The sequence below is a fragment of the Marmota marmota genome, unplaced genomic scaffold (assembly GCF_001458135.2).
Source record: "Marmota marmota marmota unplaced genomic scaffold, marMar, whole genome shotgun sequence".
NCBI lineage: Eukaryota > Metazoa > Chordata > Mammalia > Rodentia > Sciuridae > Marmota > Marmota marmota.
The window spans coordinates 25,693,575-25,714,366 of record NW_026000005.1 but is presented as its reverse complement, the minus strand read 5'-3'; the positions used below and the strand labels follow the sequence as shown (position 1 = coordinate 25,714,366).

The 20,792-nt window shown below is 38.3% G+C and overlaps 1 protein-coding gene across 1 annotated transcript in view; it reads left to right on the top strand.

Moving 5' to 3' along the window:
- Dytn (dystrotelin) overlaps positions 1-20,792 on the top strand; it is a 55,768-nt gene that overhangs the window by 21,317 nt on the left and 13,659 nt on the right. The window contains 3 exon segments of the mRNA XM_015480983.2: positions 1,272-1,383; positions 4,137-4,288; positions 20,542-20,701. Coding sequence (XP_015336469.2) covers positions 1,272-1,383; positions 4,137-4,288; positions 20,542-20,701 — 424 coding nt within the window.

Sequence of the window (20,792 nt, the reverse complement as noted above, 5' to 3'; positions counted from 1 at the left end):
CTCCATTATTCATGATGAGTGAACATGGTTATGGAGACGTGGTAGGACTGGAGCTCTGGGACACTCAATCTAAAACAAGTCACAGCTGGTGAGTCCAAAAGGGGAGGGCCCAGAGGATTCAGAGCTTGGCTCTCTCTCACCTTGTTCCTGTATTTCCTGAACTTAACTAAACTAGACTTTAAAAGTGTTCCCTATATTTATTAAATAGTCCTTCAGTACCCACTAAAAACCTGGATGTTAAGTTTTAATTTTGCTTAGAAAATGCATTGGGTTCACAGGTGATTTGAAGGACACAGTGAATTGTCACTCATCTTTGCAAATAGCTGGACTTGTAACTTGAAAGTTGTGTTTTATATAGTAATAGAACTGCTACATGTCCTCTACTAGGCCAGGTACAGAGTTAACTTTGCAATAACAAGACACACAATTTTATATTGAATTTTTTTTGTTCAAAACCAGGATATAAGACATAAATCACATATGGTTATTTCTATTCTACAGATGGCATGAATAGAGGCTCAAAAAATTTAAGTGATTTTCTCAAGTCACCCCAAAAAACAGAAGACAAGAAGTTCCATATTTTAACTTTCAGAATACATCCTTACCCCTATTAAGAATGAGATTAAGCTTCCACCTAGAAATGCTTCTGTTGAGCTATCTTTACTCCTAGATACACAAGGCAAAATGAAATAAAGGCTGGTGTCAAATGATGTCTGGGGCTTCTTTTAGCTCTAACTTTCTGAGTCTATTAAAAATTGTTCAGATCTATTATAATCCTAATCTTAAACTTGTATTATTGGCTCTCAGAAAATGTAAGCAATAGCTTTGGGTTTAGAGAAATTAATAAAGCCATTTGAGGGTAGAAGCAGTCACAGATCTGAAGGTAGCAGGACAAGGGCAATGACTTGGCCTTCTAAAAGCCAGGGATTGTCCCTAATCTGTGTAGACCTGGGGGTTTATTTTAAGGGTTACAGCTCTTGGTACTCTACATAGAAAAGGCATTTGACATTTCAGGGCAGTGGGAGAGAAGGGTAACTCAGACCTTTATATTACAGTTTGCTGGATAGAACCATATTAATATAATGCTTTTAAAATATCATCAAAAGATTCATTTGATTAAATAATTTAATATCTCTACCAACTTTGAGAGAAATCTTAGGTTAACTGGATAGCTCAGACATCTCCTGTAAGTTTTCATTCTCCACCTGAATATTATTTCTTTGCTCTTCTAGTGGTATTGATATAAACTGCATTTTCATTTTAATTGGCAGATACCGCTGTCTGAAGTGTCTCAACTTTGACATCTGCCAGGTTTGTTTTTTATCCGGTCTTCATAGCAAGTTCCACCAGAAGTCACATCCTGTAATTGAACACTGTGTTCAGGTAATTTCTAATGCAAAATACTAAAGTATTCATTGATTAAGTCCTAATGAGCTATAGCCTTAAAAAAAAAATGCCATGGTGCATGGCTGTGATCCCAGCGACTACCATGGCTGAGGCAGGAGCATCATAGTTCAAGGCCAGCCTCAGAAACTTATTGATCCCTAGCACCCCTCCCCTGCAAAAAGGTCTTTCTTCCAACAAAATCACAGATTCTGCTTCTGCCATACATTATAATATTTAAGACTAAGGTCACACCCAACCTTAACTAGCTCTTGATATAAATATGCTTTATTCAGTATGAAGATTCCATGGAAATCTGGGAATGAAACCACCATTTGACCCAGCTATTCCTCTCCTTGGACTATACCCAAGGGACTTAAAAACAGAATACTACAGGGACACAGCCACATCAATGTTTATAGCAGCACAATTCACAATAGCTAAACTGTGAAACCAACATAGAAACCCTTCAGTAGATGAATGGATTAAAAAATATGGCATATATATACAACGGAATATTACTCAGCAAAAAAAAAAAAGAGAGAGAGAGAATAAAAGGTGCTGGGGATGTGGTTCAAGCCGTAGCGCACTCGCCTGGCATGCGTGTGGCCCGGGTTCGATCCTCAGCACCACATACAAACAAAGATGTTGTGTCCGCCGAAAACTAAAAAAAAAAGTATTAAAAAATTCTCTCTCTCTCTCTCTCTCTCTCTCTCTCTCAAAAAAAAAAAAAAAGAGAGAGAGAGAGAATAAAATCATGACATTTGCAGGTAAATGGATGGCATTGGAGAAGATAATGCTAAGTGAAGTTAGCCAATCCCCCCCCCCAAAAAAACAAATGCCAAATGTTTTCTCTAATATAAGGAGGCTGACTCATAGTGGGGTAGGGAGGGGCAGCATGGAAGGAATAGATGAATTCTAGATAGGGAAGAGGAGTGGGAGGGGAAGGGAGGAGGCAGGGGATTAGCAAGGATGGAGGAATGTGATGGACATCATTATCCAAAGTACATGTATGAATACACGAATTGGGTGCCAACCTACTTTAGATACAAACAGAGATATGAAAAATTGTGGTATATATGTATAATAAAAATTGTAATGCAAAAAACCCAAAGTACATGTATAAAGACATGAAATGGCATGAACATACTTTATGTACAAAGATATGAAAAATTGTGCTCTATATGTGTAATAAGAATTGTAATGCATTCCGCTTTGTGTATTTAAAAAAATAAAATCAATTAAATAAAAACACTTTCTTTAGATTGCAGGGTTTTTTTTGTTGTTGTTGTTGTTGTTTTTCAGTACTGGGAATTGAACTCAGTGGCATTCTACCACTGAGCTATATCCCATCCCTTTTTATTTTTTATTTTGAGACAGACTCTCACTAAGTTGCTGAGGCTGGCCTTGAACTTGTGATCCTCCTGCCCTAGACTTTCAAGTCACTGGTATTACAGGAATGTGCTGTCATGCCTTGTTGCATCATTAGATTTGGGGACAAGAAAAGGCCGCATTGATTCCACACAGGATACTAGAAAGGTCTGTGAAAGCATTGGAAATTGGCATGGATGAAAAAAAAAAAAAAAAAGCTTTGGTTTGGTAAAAATGATGCAACAAAAATTCAGGTTGCTGGTATACTTTTGGAGAAGTTCTGCTTTTGCATGTATTTTCCTGATTCCTAAAATTCAAGTATTTTTTCTTTAAGGAAAATACATGAGATTATTATCTCAGTTTTGACTGTAAGAGCTGTATTTGAGGTTTTGTTTCTGTTTAAGACAGTCGATTATTAATACCCAACAAGTAAATTTAGTTCTAAGAAAATGGAGAAATAGAACAGTGGATTTTGAGCCAAAAGCATTCTCACTTTCCCCAGAAAGAACGTTTTTTCTTTTCACGATTAATTTGCCATGTATCAGTTTCTTCCCGCAGATGGCGCCACCGTCCCCGCCATGCCACAATAGCGAAGAACGTTGGATTGATTTTGCTGAGGATAGCTCTCCCTTATTCTCGCTTTAACGTGAATAGTCAACAAAAGTCAGGGGCCCGCATCTTGCCAAATATTTCCCGCGGGGCACTGCCTTGCTAAACTCTACGCCTTCGGTTCTACAGGTCCAGCGGTCTCTGATCCCTCCGTCCACGCCCGAAGCCCAGGGTTAGACGATGCTACAGTGCCACCGTGTGGTCACTTTGTTACGACACTTCAAATTTGAAGAGCGGAAGATCTCTTAATGCACCCTTTCCCTCCTCCTTTGTTAATTTTAAAATTTATTTTATTTATTTATTTATTGTAGAAATTCTTAAGGTGGGGTGAAGGAATGGACTTCAGGTGGTCCATGAATCCACTGAAATTGTCCACAAGATTAAACCCATGAGTATTTTTCTGGAGATCAATTCATGAGTCATCATCCAATTCGCAAAGGAATCCGAAGCCCAAGATATTAGCAACCATAGACTTACTCCTCTTCCATTCTTTCTTCTAGCTTTGCATTTCCAAATTCCTGGGTTCCTCTAATGACAAGGAGTTGTTGAGAGAGGTGGGGATGAACTATTTGGAGTCTCTGTATAAACACTCAATGTTATGTTTATACAGAAAAGATAAGGAAATTCTAGGGGTAAGGAAGTAAGATGATTTTCCCAAGGGCATAAAAGTAAGAGAAATAATTCCCAAAACTTTCACTATGGCCAATCCACCAATGAAAGGAAAGACCGTGTTTAGACTGATCTGATGCCATTTTTAATGTTGGCCATTTTAGCGGATGTCAGCAATGGAAAGTACAAAACTCCTCCTCAGGACGCTCAGAAAAAACCTGCTCCAAGGGTGCTGTGGGAGAAAAGAAGCTATGAGAAAGCGGTGGCAGCTGGACCAGGTGAATCCAAAGGACATGGCTGACCATGCACAGGCCACGTGAGTGTCCATGAGGGACAGACCACAAAATGGCATCCCAGAGGACCTGGGTATTTGTTGCACAGACAGCACGGGGCCTGGTGCCAACTTTTCTAATACTGAAGATTCTAAAGAAGGCAGGTGGTAGAGGGGAGAGAGGAATTAAAATACCTCTCCCCTTTAGAAATGGTCTTTAGTTTTAGAGTAGAACTAAGGGCAGCAAGGCCTTTTAATGGCCATTTAATTAAAGGCATCAGAAAGACAACAGAATGACTTTGTTTTAGATTTCTAGTTTTTACTGGTTTGATTTTGAAAGCCTAATTCAGAGTTGATGCTTTATTAAAAAAAGAAAAAAGAAAAGAAGTAGGAAGACCCTTGAGTATCCCACTACTCACAGATGAATGCTATTCACATTTTAGCGTGACCAACAAAATAGGGATTATTCTATGAATACAATTTTTCACTCTTATTTTCACCTGCAGTAAATGGAGAGCATGTCCCATGCCATTAGTTTCCTTTTGTAATAGCTTTACTCTCATCCATGTAAGAAAATGCCATAATTTATAAGCAATTGCTTACCATTGAAACTTTTTATTATTTCAAATTCCTGCCCCCTAATAATTCTATAGTCAACATCCCTGGGCATGCATCATTCTGCATATTTTTATTATTTTATTAAGAGAAACTCACCAATCTCCCCAGTCTACTTCTAGTGCCACAGGCCAGATGAGCCTTTTATAACCTTGATCAGATTTTGTCACTCCCTTACACAAGCTTTCTGATGGCTTTCCATTGTTCAAGAAAGCAATGTTCTCCCAATGGCCTTTTGCCTGGCTCTAACAGTTCTATTCTGAACCAGCTCTGAGCCTCTCCTGTGCCTCTCCCTTGACTTGATTCACTCTAGCCATATGCCTCTCCTGCTGGTCCTTGAACATGCCAGGCAGGCATGCTGCCATCTGGGTTACCCTAGACCATCTCCTGCATGGCTCGACTCTGCACCTCCTAAAAATCCACCAAAAGTCTTTGCTCAAGTGTGATCTCATCCTCAATGCCTTTTCCTGATGACCATTTGTCATTTCAGCCCCTGTCTGCACACTAGCACTATGAGTCATATTCCCTTGCTTTATTCTTTAAAGCACTTCACTGTTTGACACACTGTATACCTTACTAATCTTATTTATTTATTTATTGCTGTGTCCCCCACTATAATGTAAACTCTATGAGGGAGGAATCTTTTATTGTTTCCATTTGTATTTGCCAAAACCTATAACAATGTCTAAATATGATAAATGCTCAATAATGCTAATTGAATGAATGAGTGATAAAATGGATAGATACACAATGGAGAATCGGTGGATAGATAGATAAGGTGAGTCCCTTTAGAATGAACCATGAAAGGGAGTTGGACAGACTGAGGGGACATAATGTGGGAAGGAGGAGAAATTTGATGGAGCCCACAGAGACAAAGAAGCCTTGTCCTTAGCCAACTATCTGTGTGGCCTTAGCAGAGTCACTTTATTTCTCTGTGACCCAATTAGTTCACTTAATAACAAATAACCTGACATTCATATTCTTGGAATAGTATTTGTGAGGCTAAGATAAAAAAGGGAACTGCAAGGGCTAGGTAACTCTAAAGGTTATTTAAACTTCAGTGTGTTCTATTCTGTCTACCCCAAGTACAATAGGGTTCTCCCAAATTGATGTTATATAATAATTTTCAGTTTAGCCTGGATATTGATGAATTCAGAAGTCCTGCTCAGTGTCTTACCTAGGGAAAGTTAATGTGGAATATTACTATTTCACAATGTGATAATAGGCAAAACACATCCTCGACAGCTATCAAGTTGGCACTTTAGCAGTGACCATCTTCTAAGAGATCAATCGTGATTCCTAGTGATGACATTGAATTTATTTCATGATTCAACAGTTTGCATAGTAAAAACTTTCTTTCTCTTGATGTGGATTTACTTACTTTACATACAATTATTCACACTGAGAAAAGAATACTTTTATTTACAAAAACATAATTGAAAACTAGGAGCCAAATATCATCAGTGTTATTAAATATTTAGGGAAACTTTTGCAAATACAATACAAAGAAAATTGAAAAGAACAGACAAAATTACTTCCATTTACAGTTAATATGATTGTGAATCCCCAAGAAACCTCTAGCAAAAACTACTAGAATTAATAGGCTTTGAGTGATAGTGGAATATAAAATAAATATGCACAAAATTCATTGTTCTTCATTATACTAGCAATAACCAGCTGGAAATTTTATAAAAATCCCCTTTGTAATAACTGTAAAAATTATTTTTAAAAGAAACTAGGGAAAAAGTTTAGCAAAAAGAAATGGCTCGTATAAAAAAAAATTATGCTACTTTGTTGAGTACAGAAAACAAGACCCAAACAAAAAGAGAAACATACCAAATACCTAGAAGGGAAGACGTTAGCATAAGAATGCTCATTCTCCAAAAATGAATATAGTCAATCCTCACTATGCATAAATTCAGTATTTACAAATTTGCTTATTTGCAAAAAAGTTATTAGTAACCCAAAATTAATATATTCAAGGTACTATTCCAGTATTTACAGACATGTCCAGAAAGGCCAAAAACTTGAGTTGCCTGACACATACATTCCCAGTACGTTGAACTGGGGTTGTGCTCTCTTCTCGCTTCAGCTCTCCTACTGTGTTGTGGTTTGGATCTGGAATGTTCCCCCCAAAGACTCCTGTGTCAAAAGCATGGTCTCCAATGCAGAAAGTTTCAGAGGTGGGGCTATTAGGCAATTTTTGGATTATGGGTGCTCTAACCTCATCATCCAATGGATTCATACACTGATAGCTGAATGGCTTACTGGAAGGTGGGACCTAGTTGGAGGAAGTAGGTCACTGGGGACATATCCTGGAAGGGTTTGTCTCCTCCCCAGTCCCTTCCGCCCTACCCATCCCCTGCTTCTCAGTTGCCATGAGCTGAGCAGCTTCCCTCTGCCAACCCCTTCTGCCATGAAGTTTCTGCCTTGGACCTAGCTGACCATGGACTGACTGAACTACTGAAATCATGAGCCAAAAAATCTTTCCTCCTCTAAGTTGTTCTTGTCAGGTATTTTGGTCACAGCAACAAAAAGCTAACTAACACACACTGTAAACAAGTATATCCACATAGTCTATTTGGGGCTATGTTTTTCACATTTTTGTACTTTTTGATGTGATTTTAGTGTTGCAAAAAAAGGCCCCCAAGCGTGGTGCTGAAGTGCTGTTCAGTTTACTAAGCACAAGAAAGCTACGCTAGAGCTAAATGAGAACATGTTGTGTTATGTGAGCTTTATTTAGGCATGAGATACAGTGCTGTGGACCATGAATTCAATGTCAGTGAATGAACAATGTATATTTAAAAAGATATCTTTAAACAAAAACCCACATAAACCAAGGTTATGTATTGATTGGTGGGTGGAAAAGTGCCCAGGAACATAACCCTGTATCTCCCCTAGGAGCCATGGTTCAGAATTTGCTAATTCAATGTTCAAGGTGACTTTATAGAACACAGTTCTTGTGAATAATAACAATTGACTATGTTTCAATTAAATGCATTTCCAAATAAAATCTCAAAGCTTTCTATGTAAGGTAAAAGAATTTTGAAAACACAGTGGAAGAATAAATGTGCAAGAATAGTCAAACATACAAAATTGAAGACTAGTGAGAGGATTGTTCTTCAACAGATGTTCAAACTTGCTATGGAACCTCTATGACCAAATGATACAGTATTTAAAAAAAAATGGACATGTAGATATGAGGAGAGAATATAAAATCTAATAATTGATCTGGCACATATGGAAACCTAATGTGATAAAGCTGCTTTTTCAATACAACAGAGAAAGAACACATAATTCTGAAATACATCTGATAATTCATAATCCATCTGAAAGAAAAAAAAAACCTGGCCTTTAGTTTGCCTCATATGATAAATTCCAAAAGTAAAATTTAAATTTAGAATTAAAAAAATAGAACAATAAGAAACCTATGACTGGTGAACACCTTCCTAAGAAAGAGAAAAAAAAAATAGAAATCATGAAGGATTGGAGAGGCAGGTGTGTATGTCAGCATGGAAGTTTAAACATTTTCCTACAGTAACAATGTCCTAAACAAAATCAAAAGATGAGCCTGAGACATGGAAAATAACTTTTCAATAATAAGACAAGTCAGGTTACTCAGAGGTTAGGTTATGCAAAGTGGTAAGAAAAACTCCAGAAGAACATGAGGAAGATGAGCAGGACAAAGGGGAGGAGAAAAACACACCAAATTTGTAAATAGGCAATCACAGAAGAAGAATTTCCAAATGGTCATTAAACACCCCAAAAGATCTTCAACCCCACTGGTGGTTAGAAATGTGAAAGTAAAAGGAACCACGAGACACCATCACATAGCAGAATGGCAAAGATTCAGTGACAGTACCCTTGGCTGCTGAGGTTAGAAAAAATAAACACCCTTGAAACGTGGTAGAAGTACAAATTGCTATTGACTTTTCAGAAAATCATCTGAAAAGCACTCATTGACTTGCTCAGTAAATAATTATTTGTCATTTAAGTATTCAATAAATATCAAGCACTGTTCTGGGCACTTTGGGATATATTTGTGAACAAAGATCTCCACTTTCATGGTGCTTGCCTCCTGGTGGAGGAATGAGACAAAGCAAAACAGGTAGATAAATGAATGATGCGGTGCATTAGAAATTTTAAGGGCTAAAGTAAAAGGTGGGGGTGGGAAACAAGGTAAGAGAGAGGAAGACTGGAAGGGAGAGTTGGTGGCAAATTTCAATAGGATGGTCACAGAGGGCTTCAGTGAGAGGTGACATTTGAAGAAAGCCTTGAAAGAGGGAGCGAGTCAGAGTTTTATCTGAAGAAAGCAGGCTGCGAGTTGAGAGAGCCAGGGTAAAGGGGGAGCCTGCTTGGCAGGTCCAAAGAACAGTGGCGGGGTGGTGGGGCCAGGGGCAAGAAGGACAAGGGAAATGACAAGAGAGGGAAGGAAGATATTAAAGGGCCTGGCAGGTCAGGGGCAGGGCTTGAGCTTTTCCTTAGAGGAAGCATTGAAGGGTTTGGCATAGAGAATCTGACTCCAGTTTTAAAACTGCCCGTCTGGTTGTTCTGTTGAGACTAGACTCGGGCATTAGAAGCAAGGCTGTGTAAATAGTTTCCTGATTTTTCTCCTCGTGTTTCTATTTGGAATTATTAATTTAAAATTTCAATGAATTTATTTTAGCCTTGCTTTCTTTCAGATAGGCAGTGAGTTAGGTACTCGTTTTCCTACTGAATTAAAATTCCACCTTTGTCACATATTAGGTTCCCTGATTGTTTTAGTCACCTTTTCACTGCTGTGACTAAAAGACCCAAAGAGAACAATGTTGGAGGCTCATGGTTTCAGAGGTCTCAGTCTATAGACAGCAGGCTCCATTCCTCAGGGCTCAAGGTGAGGCTGAACATGATGGCATAAGAGTGTGGGAGAGGGAAGTGGCTCCCACAATGACCAGGAAGCACTTGCCAGATATAATATATACCTCAAAGGGACACCCCCAACAACCTGCTTCCTCCAGCCACACCCTACCTACCTTCAGTTACCACTCAGTTAATCTTGTTAAGATTCTCACAACCCAAACATTTCTCCTCTAAACCTTTCTTGCCTTATTTCACACATGAGCTTTTGGGGGACAGCTCACATCCTAACCATCACATGTATGTACTTGAATCAATCAAGACAACATCTCTTCTCATCCTCAGGCCTGTGTGTCTATTCTTGTGTTTACAGTAGACAATAGGGTCATGGTGGTTCTGGAGTAAACAGAAGGATAAATTTGCAACCACCTGAGGAGGAGGCCACAGGTAGATCATGTGTGTGGAGATAGACGGGTTAGGTTTGAAGCACTGGAAGTTTGAGGTGGCTCTTAGACACTCACGTGGAGGTGAAGACTAAGCAGTTGGCTCTCCATATCTACAACTTAGGGAAAATGTATGTGCTGGAGCTCCAAATCTGAGATCTGTTGGCATGTATGTGGGGTTTAGAACCATGAGATTATGCAAGATCATCAGAGAGTGTCAATAGAAAAAAGAGGACAATCGAGGACTGAACCCTCTGACACTTCACGTTACAAAGTTTCAGAGAGGAAGAAGAACCCACAGGGAAGACGGAGGAAGAGTGGTGGATGAGGTGGGAGGAAAACCCAGAGAGTGAGGAACGCTGGAAGATGAGCGCACAAAGGACCCCAAGAAGAGGGCAGGGTGGTCCTATGTGCAAACCTACTGCTAAGTCAAGTTGGATTGGGCAACAAGGACCTCATCAATGACCTCAAACAGAGCACTGTAGGACAGCGGTAGCCTAGCATGCATGAGGGCCTGGGATCAATCTCCAGCACTGTAATAAAATAAAATAAAAATAAATGAGTGAGCAAGCAGCAAAAATGAAGATCTGTTAGGAGGGGCGAATTGTTGGCACAGTCAATATGGGGGTGAGATGCAATGTGGAAGGATTGGCTCTAGAAGACTAGTTCCCACAAAGTGGTAAAATAAACACAGGATTCAGCCAGTGACATTCTTGGAATTCTACCCTGTAGGAATGGAGGTACCACTAGATAGTAAATGAGAATGTTTATTTTAGCATTGATTGGCAGGGTAATAAAACAGAAATAACTTCAGGGTCCCCTGTCCCCCCAAAATTATAATAATAATAATAATGGCATACATATGATTCAGACTACAACAGAACCTAATGAATCTGCTTAGAAGAACAAGTTTTAGCTCCTACCTATGATGATAGAGTGTATTCACCGTCATACACAATGAGAAAAAAATTAAGTAGCAGAATAATGTGTAGGGAATGATTCCATTTCTATTTCAGAATCAAATCCAATAACTGTTTTGAAGTTTCTAAATGTTTGCATAAGTACAGAAAATATGTATGTATGACCATGCTGTCACCCTAATGTCAGACTTCTAGCCTCCAAAAATGTGAAAAATAACTGTTATTTAAGGTAACCAGGTTGTGGTATTTTGTTATAGCATCCTAAGCTAAGACAGAGCAATAGAAGGTATTAGAATTATCTCTGATGGAGCTGGACATAGTGGCACATGCCTGAAATCCAAGCTTCTTGGGAGACTGAGGCAGGAGGATCACAAATTCAAGGCCAGGCTGGACAGTTCAGTGAGACTATGTCTGAGAGAGAGAGAGAGAGAGAGAGAGAGAGAGAGAGAGAGAGAGAGAATTTTCTCAGGTGGGGAATAGAATGTTACAAAGAAGTTACAGGTTACCCTCTGTTTCTACCCCAAATGCCCACTTCTTAAAGACATAACTAAGTGTACCACAGAATAATCGCTTCTTGCCCTATGTTCTCATCAGGTCTTGTAGAAATTATCACAGCATGTCAAAAGTAATTGAGTGTTTGTCTATTCATTAGATGGGAACTCTGTGAGCAGAGAGCTCTCTGCTTTTTTGTTGTTTTCTTTCTTTTTTTTTTTTTAAACCTGCAATAACTCAAGATGGCAAGATGCTTTAAAAACAATTTTTGAATAAAGGAATAAAACTAAGTGGAATTGTATAAAGTTGAGTCTGCCTGACCTTCAACTGGTCTATTCTGTGTTCTTTCAGATATGACATGATAAATATACACCTGTACTTAAAATCCCTAGTATCTGACCTGGACAAGATGACCTACAAGATTTTCTGCCATCGTCCCTGGATTTCTTTGCATTTGCACATCTAGATTGTCATGGAGAAGGGAAAATGGGATTTCCATTCCTATTATTGGTTAATTGGCTCTCTGTCAACTAAATTGTCTGGAAAAGAACACAGAGAAAACAGTTGAGCTACTTGATTGCTATGGGAGTTACTGACTTCAACATCTGATTTTTAATATTTAAAAAAGGTTCTCCTCAATATCATATCTGGTCATTAAAAGTTGCTACAACTTCTTGAATAACTACTTTCTAACATGCTTTCCATCTGGTACAATAGCTCTAAAGTTCCAGTGTACGCAAGGCGAATTGGACGAGCAGAAGCAGCCTCCAGACGCATGCGTCAGCCAGTCTCTCAGGCTCAAGGAGCGGATGTCAGCAGCCCACATCACCAGGTGACCCCATGGCAAAAGGAATGGGCAATAATGCACAATGGGTCTGGACCATTTCATAAGAGTGAAGTTTGGTGAACCCATTCTGTAGTTTAGGGAATATTTTCAAGATGTTAATGTGATCAATGAAAAATCCAGTCATAAAGGGATATATATTTATTTTAGAAAATTTGGGAAAGTCAGAAAAGAAAGATGAACAAATTAAAAAAATATAAACAACCCATGATGTAATCACGACTAATATTTCAATATATGTCCTTCCCTATAAATATTTTTAAATTAGTTTAGATCATACTACAAAATTTATTGACTAAGTAGTCAATTGATAGTAGCAGAGATAATCATGTTCCATTGTCATTACAATGATTCAAAATCATCTTAATGGTATTTAAGTGGACATAACATTATTCATTTAAGTTTTCCTCTGTTGTTAGATTATTTCAAATTTTGACCGTAATTTAAAATTTGCTTTTAAAATTCTTACATACTATTCTTTGTGTACAGATCCCCAATTATTTCCTTAGAATACATTTCTGAAGTTTAATCACCGGAAAGAAAAGTAGAAATGTTTTTAAGGCTCTTTGTGCCTGTTGCAAAATTGCCTTTTTGAAAGTCATATCAAATCACACTCCCAGTGGATACAGGCAGCCAGCTCACTTGATACAGGCTAATATTGGTTATTACTATGTTTTGAGTTTTGTTCATTTTATGAGCAGAACATATTTGCCTGACTTTGTATTTCTCTGATTGAGTGGAATGAGACTTTTCCCCAAATAGTTTAGAAAGCAATTGTGTTTTCCTTTCTTTCAGTGCCCTCTGCCCGTTTTTATTGGTGCATCAATTTGATTTATCAATATATTTAAACTTTCTGCATTTGAAGTTTCACTAAGTCAAATATTGCTTCCTAGTTATTTTCTTTTAGACTTATTCATAACATGACTTGCTATATGGTTGTTTTCAATTCTTATGAAAATGCTATCAATCTTTGCCTTTGTAATTTCTTACACAGTTTTATGCTTGGAAAAATTTCCCCACTAAGAAACCAAATGACTCCTTAGCTGTATTTTATTTTAACATGTTTCATCTTGACATTTAACTTTTAAATCTATCTAGCCTTTGTTTTGATGTATGATAAGAAACAAAGATGGTTTCCTACTCCTGCTTTTTTTACTTCAATAAATCTTTTCCTTTTAAATTTCTGTATCATGTTCCCTTTAATATATACTAAAATCTTCATTATTTAAGAATGTGTTTTACTGCTTTCTATTTAGCTCAATTGCTTTTCATTTTATTTTCATATAAGAACAATATTTGAATTATTCTAACTTTAGTCCTATTAGCATATTACAGAGCAAGTCTTAAATCACTGTATTGAGATACGATTGACACATAAAAAGCTACATATAGTTAATGTATACAACTTGATGGGTGTGGGGATAAGTATACACCCATGAAACCATCACCACTACCACCATCCTTGCCATAAAAATATCCATCACTTCTCAGTTTCCTCTTTCTCCGATTATTATTGTTGTTATTATTAGGATGTACATATGTATGTGTTTGTGTTAAGAATATTCCATATGAGATCTATCCCCTGAGTGGGTTGTAAGTATTCAATAGAGTATTGTTGACTATAGGTGCTACACTGTATACTAGTTTTCCAGGGCTCATTATTCTTGCATAAGTGAAAATATATACCCTTTGACTATCACCTCCCATTTTTTTCTCTCTTTCTGAATTATTTTATTGGTGCATTATAATTATACATAATGATGATATTTGTTGTTACATATTCATATATGCACACAATATAATTTGGCCAAGATCACTCCCTACCTTCCCTCCTCCCACTACTGATCTCCCTTTGATTTTTATGAGATCCCCCCTCCCCCACCCCTGCACCTCTCTTTTCCTTTTTCCTCTTTAGCTTCTACATATGAGAGAAAACATATGACCCTTGACCTTCTGAGGTTGGCTTCTGAATGAATCTCAATATCCATTCATTTTCCTGCAAATGACATAATTTCATTTTTCTTTATGGCTGAATAAAACTCCATTGTTTGTGTTTGTGCATGTGTGTTTCCATCCAGCTGCTGATGGGCTCCTAGCCTGGTTCCATAGTTTGGCTATTATGAATCACATCACCTCCCTTTTATTTTTATTTTTTATACTAGCTATTATAAAATATTTTTTTCTAGAATAATTTTGAAATCATTATAATCATTACAGTGTGATCTTCTAGGTCTTCAAAGGATGATGTTCTGTAATACTTTTCCATTATCAAAGAGAAATTAGTTCCCATCTTGCAGCTATATTAGATAGAAGTCAAAATGGAAAGTAAGGCCTGTGGCCACCAGTGGCCTGTGCAGCCATCTCTGTGTCATGTCCTGTCAGTCCCTGTGCACTTTAATCATCAGCTTACAGAGTCCAACTCATTCAAAAATACCCGTGTGGGATATCCAGCACGGTTGGTGGAGTGCTCACGGTTGGTGGAGAGCTGGGCGCACATGTGTGAGCACAAAGAGCTGCTCTACTTCCTGCTTTGAATAAAGAGGAAGAAAAGACATCGCTGCAATGCAGATTTGTCTGCATGGTAACCTTTATTTGTTCTGTGGGAAACTGCAAAGAGGTTTTGCTGTTTTTGTTTCTCTTACACTCACCTCTTTTTTATTTTTAAAAATTGCTATGTACCATCTTATGTATGTAGTACTTTGTTTTTATTAAAAAAAATTTTAAGTATACAAATAAGACATGAATCTGATTGCTTTAAAAGAAATCAAGATAATACACAGAAAGTTAAATCCTTTTCAGCTACAAATCCTAACCCAGGTCCAATCCTTAATTCCCCAGAGGCAATCTGTTTGGGATATATGTTTGCATGTCTTTTCTTCTGCGTTTTCAAATGTACATGTGTGTATGTGTGTGTGTTCGTGTGTGTGTTCGTGTGTGTGTTCGTGTGTGTGTGTGCATGCGTGTACACATACCCAAAGGGGACAAAGGAGCAATATCTCTTAAGCTGAAAACCCAAAAAACTTGAATGTGTACAAAAGGAAACATATTTAGTTTTATTCACAGCATCACTGCTTTTAATTTTGAAAAACTGGAAATAGACTAATATCCTTTAATGGAAAAATGACTCAATAATCACGGTATCTCTTTAATGAATGTGCCATAGTAGGTCCACATGTACAAACCTGAAATGCTTCCCAATTACAGAAAAATATGTACCATGTGGTAGTATTGATGTTATTTTAAAAGTTACAGATTTGTTTTTCCATCTTAATAATATAGAGCTCACTGATTCAAAGGCTATGCTAAGCATATGGAAGCCATTTGAGTAGTTAAATGGAGAGGCAGGCGGGCATAGGTCACTCAGAGGGGGCACAAAGGCCACATAGCAATCAGGAAGTGCAACTTTAAGTCTGTGTATAGCTCAGTTTCTTCTGCCCTTCCTTCCTTCCTCTTCCAGGACATTCCTATGGGACAGTGCTCCTTTGGTGGCCAGATGCACCTCCTATCATTTGCAGGGAGAAAGAGGCTGTGCAGAATAACAGCCACAACTATTTATCAATGTAAAGCAATGAGATCCAGTCTCTCATCCAGACATGTGAGAGCCAGGGGCTGGAACACCATGCCCCAGGAGTCTGGCCCAAGCTTATTCAGGCCAGGACAAGCCCCTGGCTGGCAGAGCCGAGTGTGATGTGAGGTTTGATGGGAAAATCCTGAGAGCCCAGCCAACCATTATTAGTTCAACAGACTTGGTGAATTCAAAGAGAAGCAACATCTCCAAGTATACATCCAAGTAGGAAGCAATAAAAGATAAGAAAATTTAAGTAGAAGATAGAAAGAAGTGAGAGACTTCTTATATCAAGGGAAATAAAGTGGACCCAACTGCTTTTTTAGAGGTCTTAGGGGAAGGAGATGTTCAGGATGGCAACGTAACTTGGGCAAGAGACTATTGTAAATTATTCTTCAAACCTAAAATTTTTCTCTATGTTTTAATTTCTTTTGTGTCAATTAAATTGTGCCAATGTACTTTTTGTGTCATTGTTTATGGACATAAACCAAAACATCAGCTGTCTTTAAAAATAGGTGATATTTTTATTAAAAACATTATTCTTACAATGGACTTTTAGGAATGTGGATTAAAATCCAACTGAAACTCATTTTCCCTATTTCTTTCCTTCTCTAGACCTTAGTCAGCATTAAGAATGAACTGTGGAGGATTCGCGAATCCATCAATGCTCTCCACAGAGAAAGAAGGTAGGAACAGAGTGTGGATGCACACACAGCAGGCTGCAGAGATAAGTCAGTAACATTTCCCTTGGCTTTGGAAAAGTTTTCTATAAGGACTTCACTTTGCTCTTTTGTTTTTATTTTGGAAGGAATTCTGTAAGCAGAGAAATCTTGATTCCAACATGAAGGTAAAAGAGCAATTTGACATTACTTGAGTAGTTATGCCGAATAAAAATCAACTGGGTAGTAAATTTTTACTCTTGATTACCTGAGCTTTTTCTTTGAAAGTTGGCTCAGCACATTCAGTGAGGTATTGATTCTTGCATATGTCTTGTGTCTGTGTGGCTTATTTCTAAAGAAATCAATACAATTTCTCCAGCAACATCTAACTTTCTCCCAAATTTATTATGTTGATTGGAGACAGCCTACCTTCTCTTCATTGTATGTCAAGAGCAAATCACTCCTTGGGCTTGTCACTAGTTGTCCTTCCTGTAGAAGACAGAATTCCTGGCTCCTCATGCACTACACAGTCAATAAGTTAATGATACTCCCTGTGTATGCATGATGAGATATGCTTCATCATCATCATCGTCATCATCATCATCATCATCATCATCATCATCTAATTGTACACAAGATAGGAAATAGTTTCCAAATTCTGTGATCACTCATGTGAACAAACTTAATAAACCCTTCTAAAGTAACTTAAGTGTTAAAATTGATTTTTTTTCTACTTCATGGTATGAGAAAAATGTTAAAAATAAAATTAAAGAAAACAGCATCAAAAAGCAATTTTGAAACTTAAAATGTAGAAATAACAAGGAAACTTTGAAAAATTTAGTTCTTTAAAACTTAATTCTTAAAATAATTCTACTACACATGGTATGGGTATCCTAATAAAGTATTTAGTATTACAAAGTTTACCAAAGTGTGGGGCTGATTAACAAAATACAAAATGAAGGCTCCGTCTTTGTTCTTGTCTGCATCATCACTGCTCTCAAATGTGTGCAGGACATGGTACTAAAAGGCACAGATGAGGGGCTGGGGTTGTGACTCAGTGGTACATTGCACATGTGAGATACGGGGTTCGATTCTCAGCACCACATAAAAATAATTAAATGAAGATAATATGTCCATCTACAACTAAAAAAATATTTTTAAAAAAAAGGCATAGATAATAAGCCAAATAACAATGTAGGATCAATAAGATTTCACAGGATAAAATAGTGAAACAATCAATAAAGACCAAATTTTAAGGAATTAAAGAGAAGTCTTCCAATTGTATGTTCACAATAAATAGTGTAAAAAAAGATGTGATGTATAGTTGACTGCAAGTTCAGTAATAGCCAGCATTATGCCACTGATTATCTAAAAAACAACATGATCTCAGGCTGCGTTAACAGGAAGAGTATCACTCATTTGTTGGTTACTGATTCATCGGTGGGTACTGTGCTAGGGACTCATCAAGAGAAGTCATCTTTCACTACTCTGTGCACGATTAGCCTGCCTTGGGAGCATCTGGGATTCTTTTAAAGGCCTAGAACACGGTGGACTCAAGCCATTTAGCTCTAAAAAGCAGAAACACATATAAAGATCTAAGGCAGATTTCAGGTCATTTGATTAGAATAATTTCAGATAATCTGAACTGTTTGTTAATAATAGATATCTAACTAGAAAGTAGTGGTAGACTCCCAGCTGCTGCAAATATTTGTATCAGATAAATTGTGTTTATCAAAAACACTCACAAGAAAATCTCTCCTTAAAAAAAATTTTTAAAAAAATTAGAGTAAGTAGGAACTGCATTTCTGATTAGCCTCTGTCTACTTTCCCCTGGATTATAGGGAATACAACACATGTCTCCTAGCTATTCAAACACGGTGGATTGGCCAATGAGGAGGCAGGGCTCTTAGTGTAGGCAACATGGGAGAAAGAGAGACTGTTGTTAGAGATTAAAACAAGCACAACACCTTAGGTACAGAGAGCACTGTACTCAGAAGCCTCCTGAGATGGTTTCTTTGTTGTCGGTTATATAACCCCTCTGAGCTGACACCTTCCTGAAAACCCCATCCTATGTACATACTCAACACTCCAGTTACAGTCAAGGATTTTAGAGTAGAACTCCTGTCTCACCTAAGTGACTGTCTGGAAGTTTAAGGGCTATTTTTCAGAGACATCTGCTGTGGGTAGGAGCCCAAACTGTACCAGAGCCTCTCCAAGCCTCTCCTCTTGAGTCTAAGAAATTCAAAGGTTCTAACTTGAGAAATGGTACCTTTCTCACCAGATAGCCAATTTCTCCCAAATTCTACACATATGCCAATGACACTGATTAAAGAATAAGATTACATGCAGACAATTTTAATTATGTAACTACTATGTGACAGGGAATGTTTTAGGTCAGGTCCTGGGGACATGGTAGGAAACAAAATATGAAAAATGTTGTCAGAATCCAGAGACAGAAAGCAATTAAAGAAGTAATTGAGTAATATATATGCAAAATAATAAGCAAAACAGGTAGTATGTCATAGAGCATGCTATTCAGAAGCTTAAAAGGTAGAGACTCTACCAAAATCTGAGGTCTCTTTGAGCTCTGGAAGCAATTAGACATGGGGATAAAGAAGAGAAGGAGATGTTCAGGGTCAGAGGAAAGGTTGGGGTCATGGTTTGTGATTTCTACTGGGCATTAGGGAAGGCCTCGTTGAAAAGAGAGCTTGTTAGCTAAAATTTGAAGTGGGTGGGGGAGTGAACCAAGTAGGGACCCGAAGAGGAAAAGGGGGTCCAGGCAAAGGGAGCTATCTGATGAAAGAATATGCCCTGGTGTGTTCAAGATAGCCCTGTGTGGCTGAAGGGCAGTAAGTGGCCAGGGAAAAGCAGATGAGATGAAAGGGAAGGAGGGGTTTGACCGTCTCATGGAACTAACTCACCTTTGTAAGGACTTCAGTCTATGCCAAATAAGAGGGGAGTCACCAAGATTTGTGTGTTTGGTTTTTATACCAGGGATTGAACCCAGGGGCACTTAACCACTGAGCCACATCCTCAGCCCTTTTTATTTTTTATTTTGAGACAGGGTCTGCTAAGTTGCTTAGGGCTTCACTAAGTTGCTGAGACTGGCCTCTAATTTGCAATCCTCCTGCTTCTGCCTTCTGAAATTCTGGGATTACAGGTCTATGCCACCATGCACCACTTATCAAAGGGTTCTGATGAGAGAAATTACATAATCTGTCTTATGTTTTAAAAAGAATAATCCCAACTGCTTTGTTCATTCTTGAACTAATAAATGGTTAGAGAGGAAGAGAGGCCAAAACAGATCCACAACTCATGAACTGTATAATTGGTCCTTCCCTGTAGTCTTGGGTATTCCGTGTTTAGCCGTGTTAGGTATACTATCTTTCTGAATGCAGTGTTTCTAGAACAAAACAATAATGAATAAAGTAAATATTCATATTTAAGCAGCTGGTGAAACTATGCTGTCAAAAGTAATCCAAGCTGGGCATGGTGGCACCTGCCTGTAATACCAGCAACTCAGAGGCTGAGGCAGGAAGATCGCAAGTTCAAAGCCAGCCTCAGCAATTTAGTGAGTCCTTAAGCAACATAGTGAGAACTTGTCTTAAAATAAAAAAGGGCTGGTGATGTAGTTCAGTGGTAAAGCGCCCTTGGCTTCAATCTCCAGTACCAAAGGAAAAAGTCATCTGAGACATGCCTGGTGAGTTTTCGAAAATATCTCTAATGTCAGTGAGGTTCTCAGGGGAGTTGCTACATTATGGACACCACGGGAGCTCTGTATGGTGAACAAAGGCATACAGCAGTGTAGTCAGGTTAGCCAGCAGTCAGGGCACAGGCTTGTCTGTAGGAGGACCTGGAGTACATCTGGTTCCAGCTCTGGTAGGGAGCTGGCCTCACCTTTCCAAACCACTCTTCCCATTTCAGAGTCCTTAAACAACAGTTCAGCCAATACAAAGAAAAGTTGCAAGCATTCTACACCTACCAGGAAGAAAAGAGTTGCAGATTCGAAACAAAGATTCATGCACTTACAATCCATCAGGAGAGTCTATGGACCAGGCTACAGCAGGTGGGACAGGACCTACAGGTAGAGAATGGCGGGGACGGGGTGGGGGGCACTGGCCACCTGGACCACCTGAAGTCTAACCTGAGATCCTCCTGCCAAGGGAGAGAGGCAA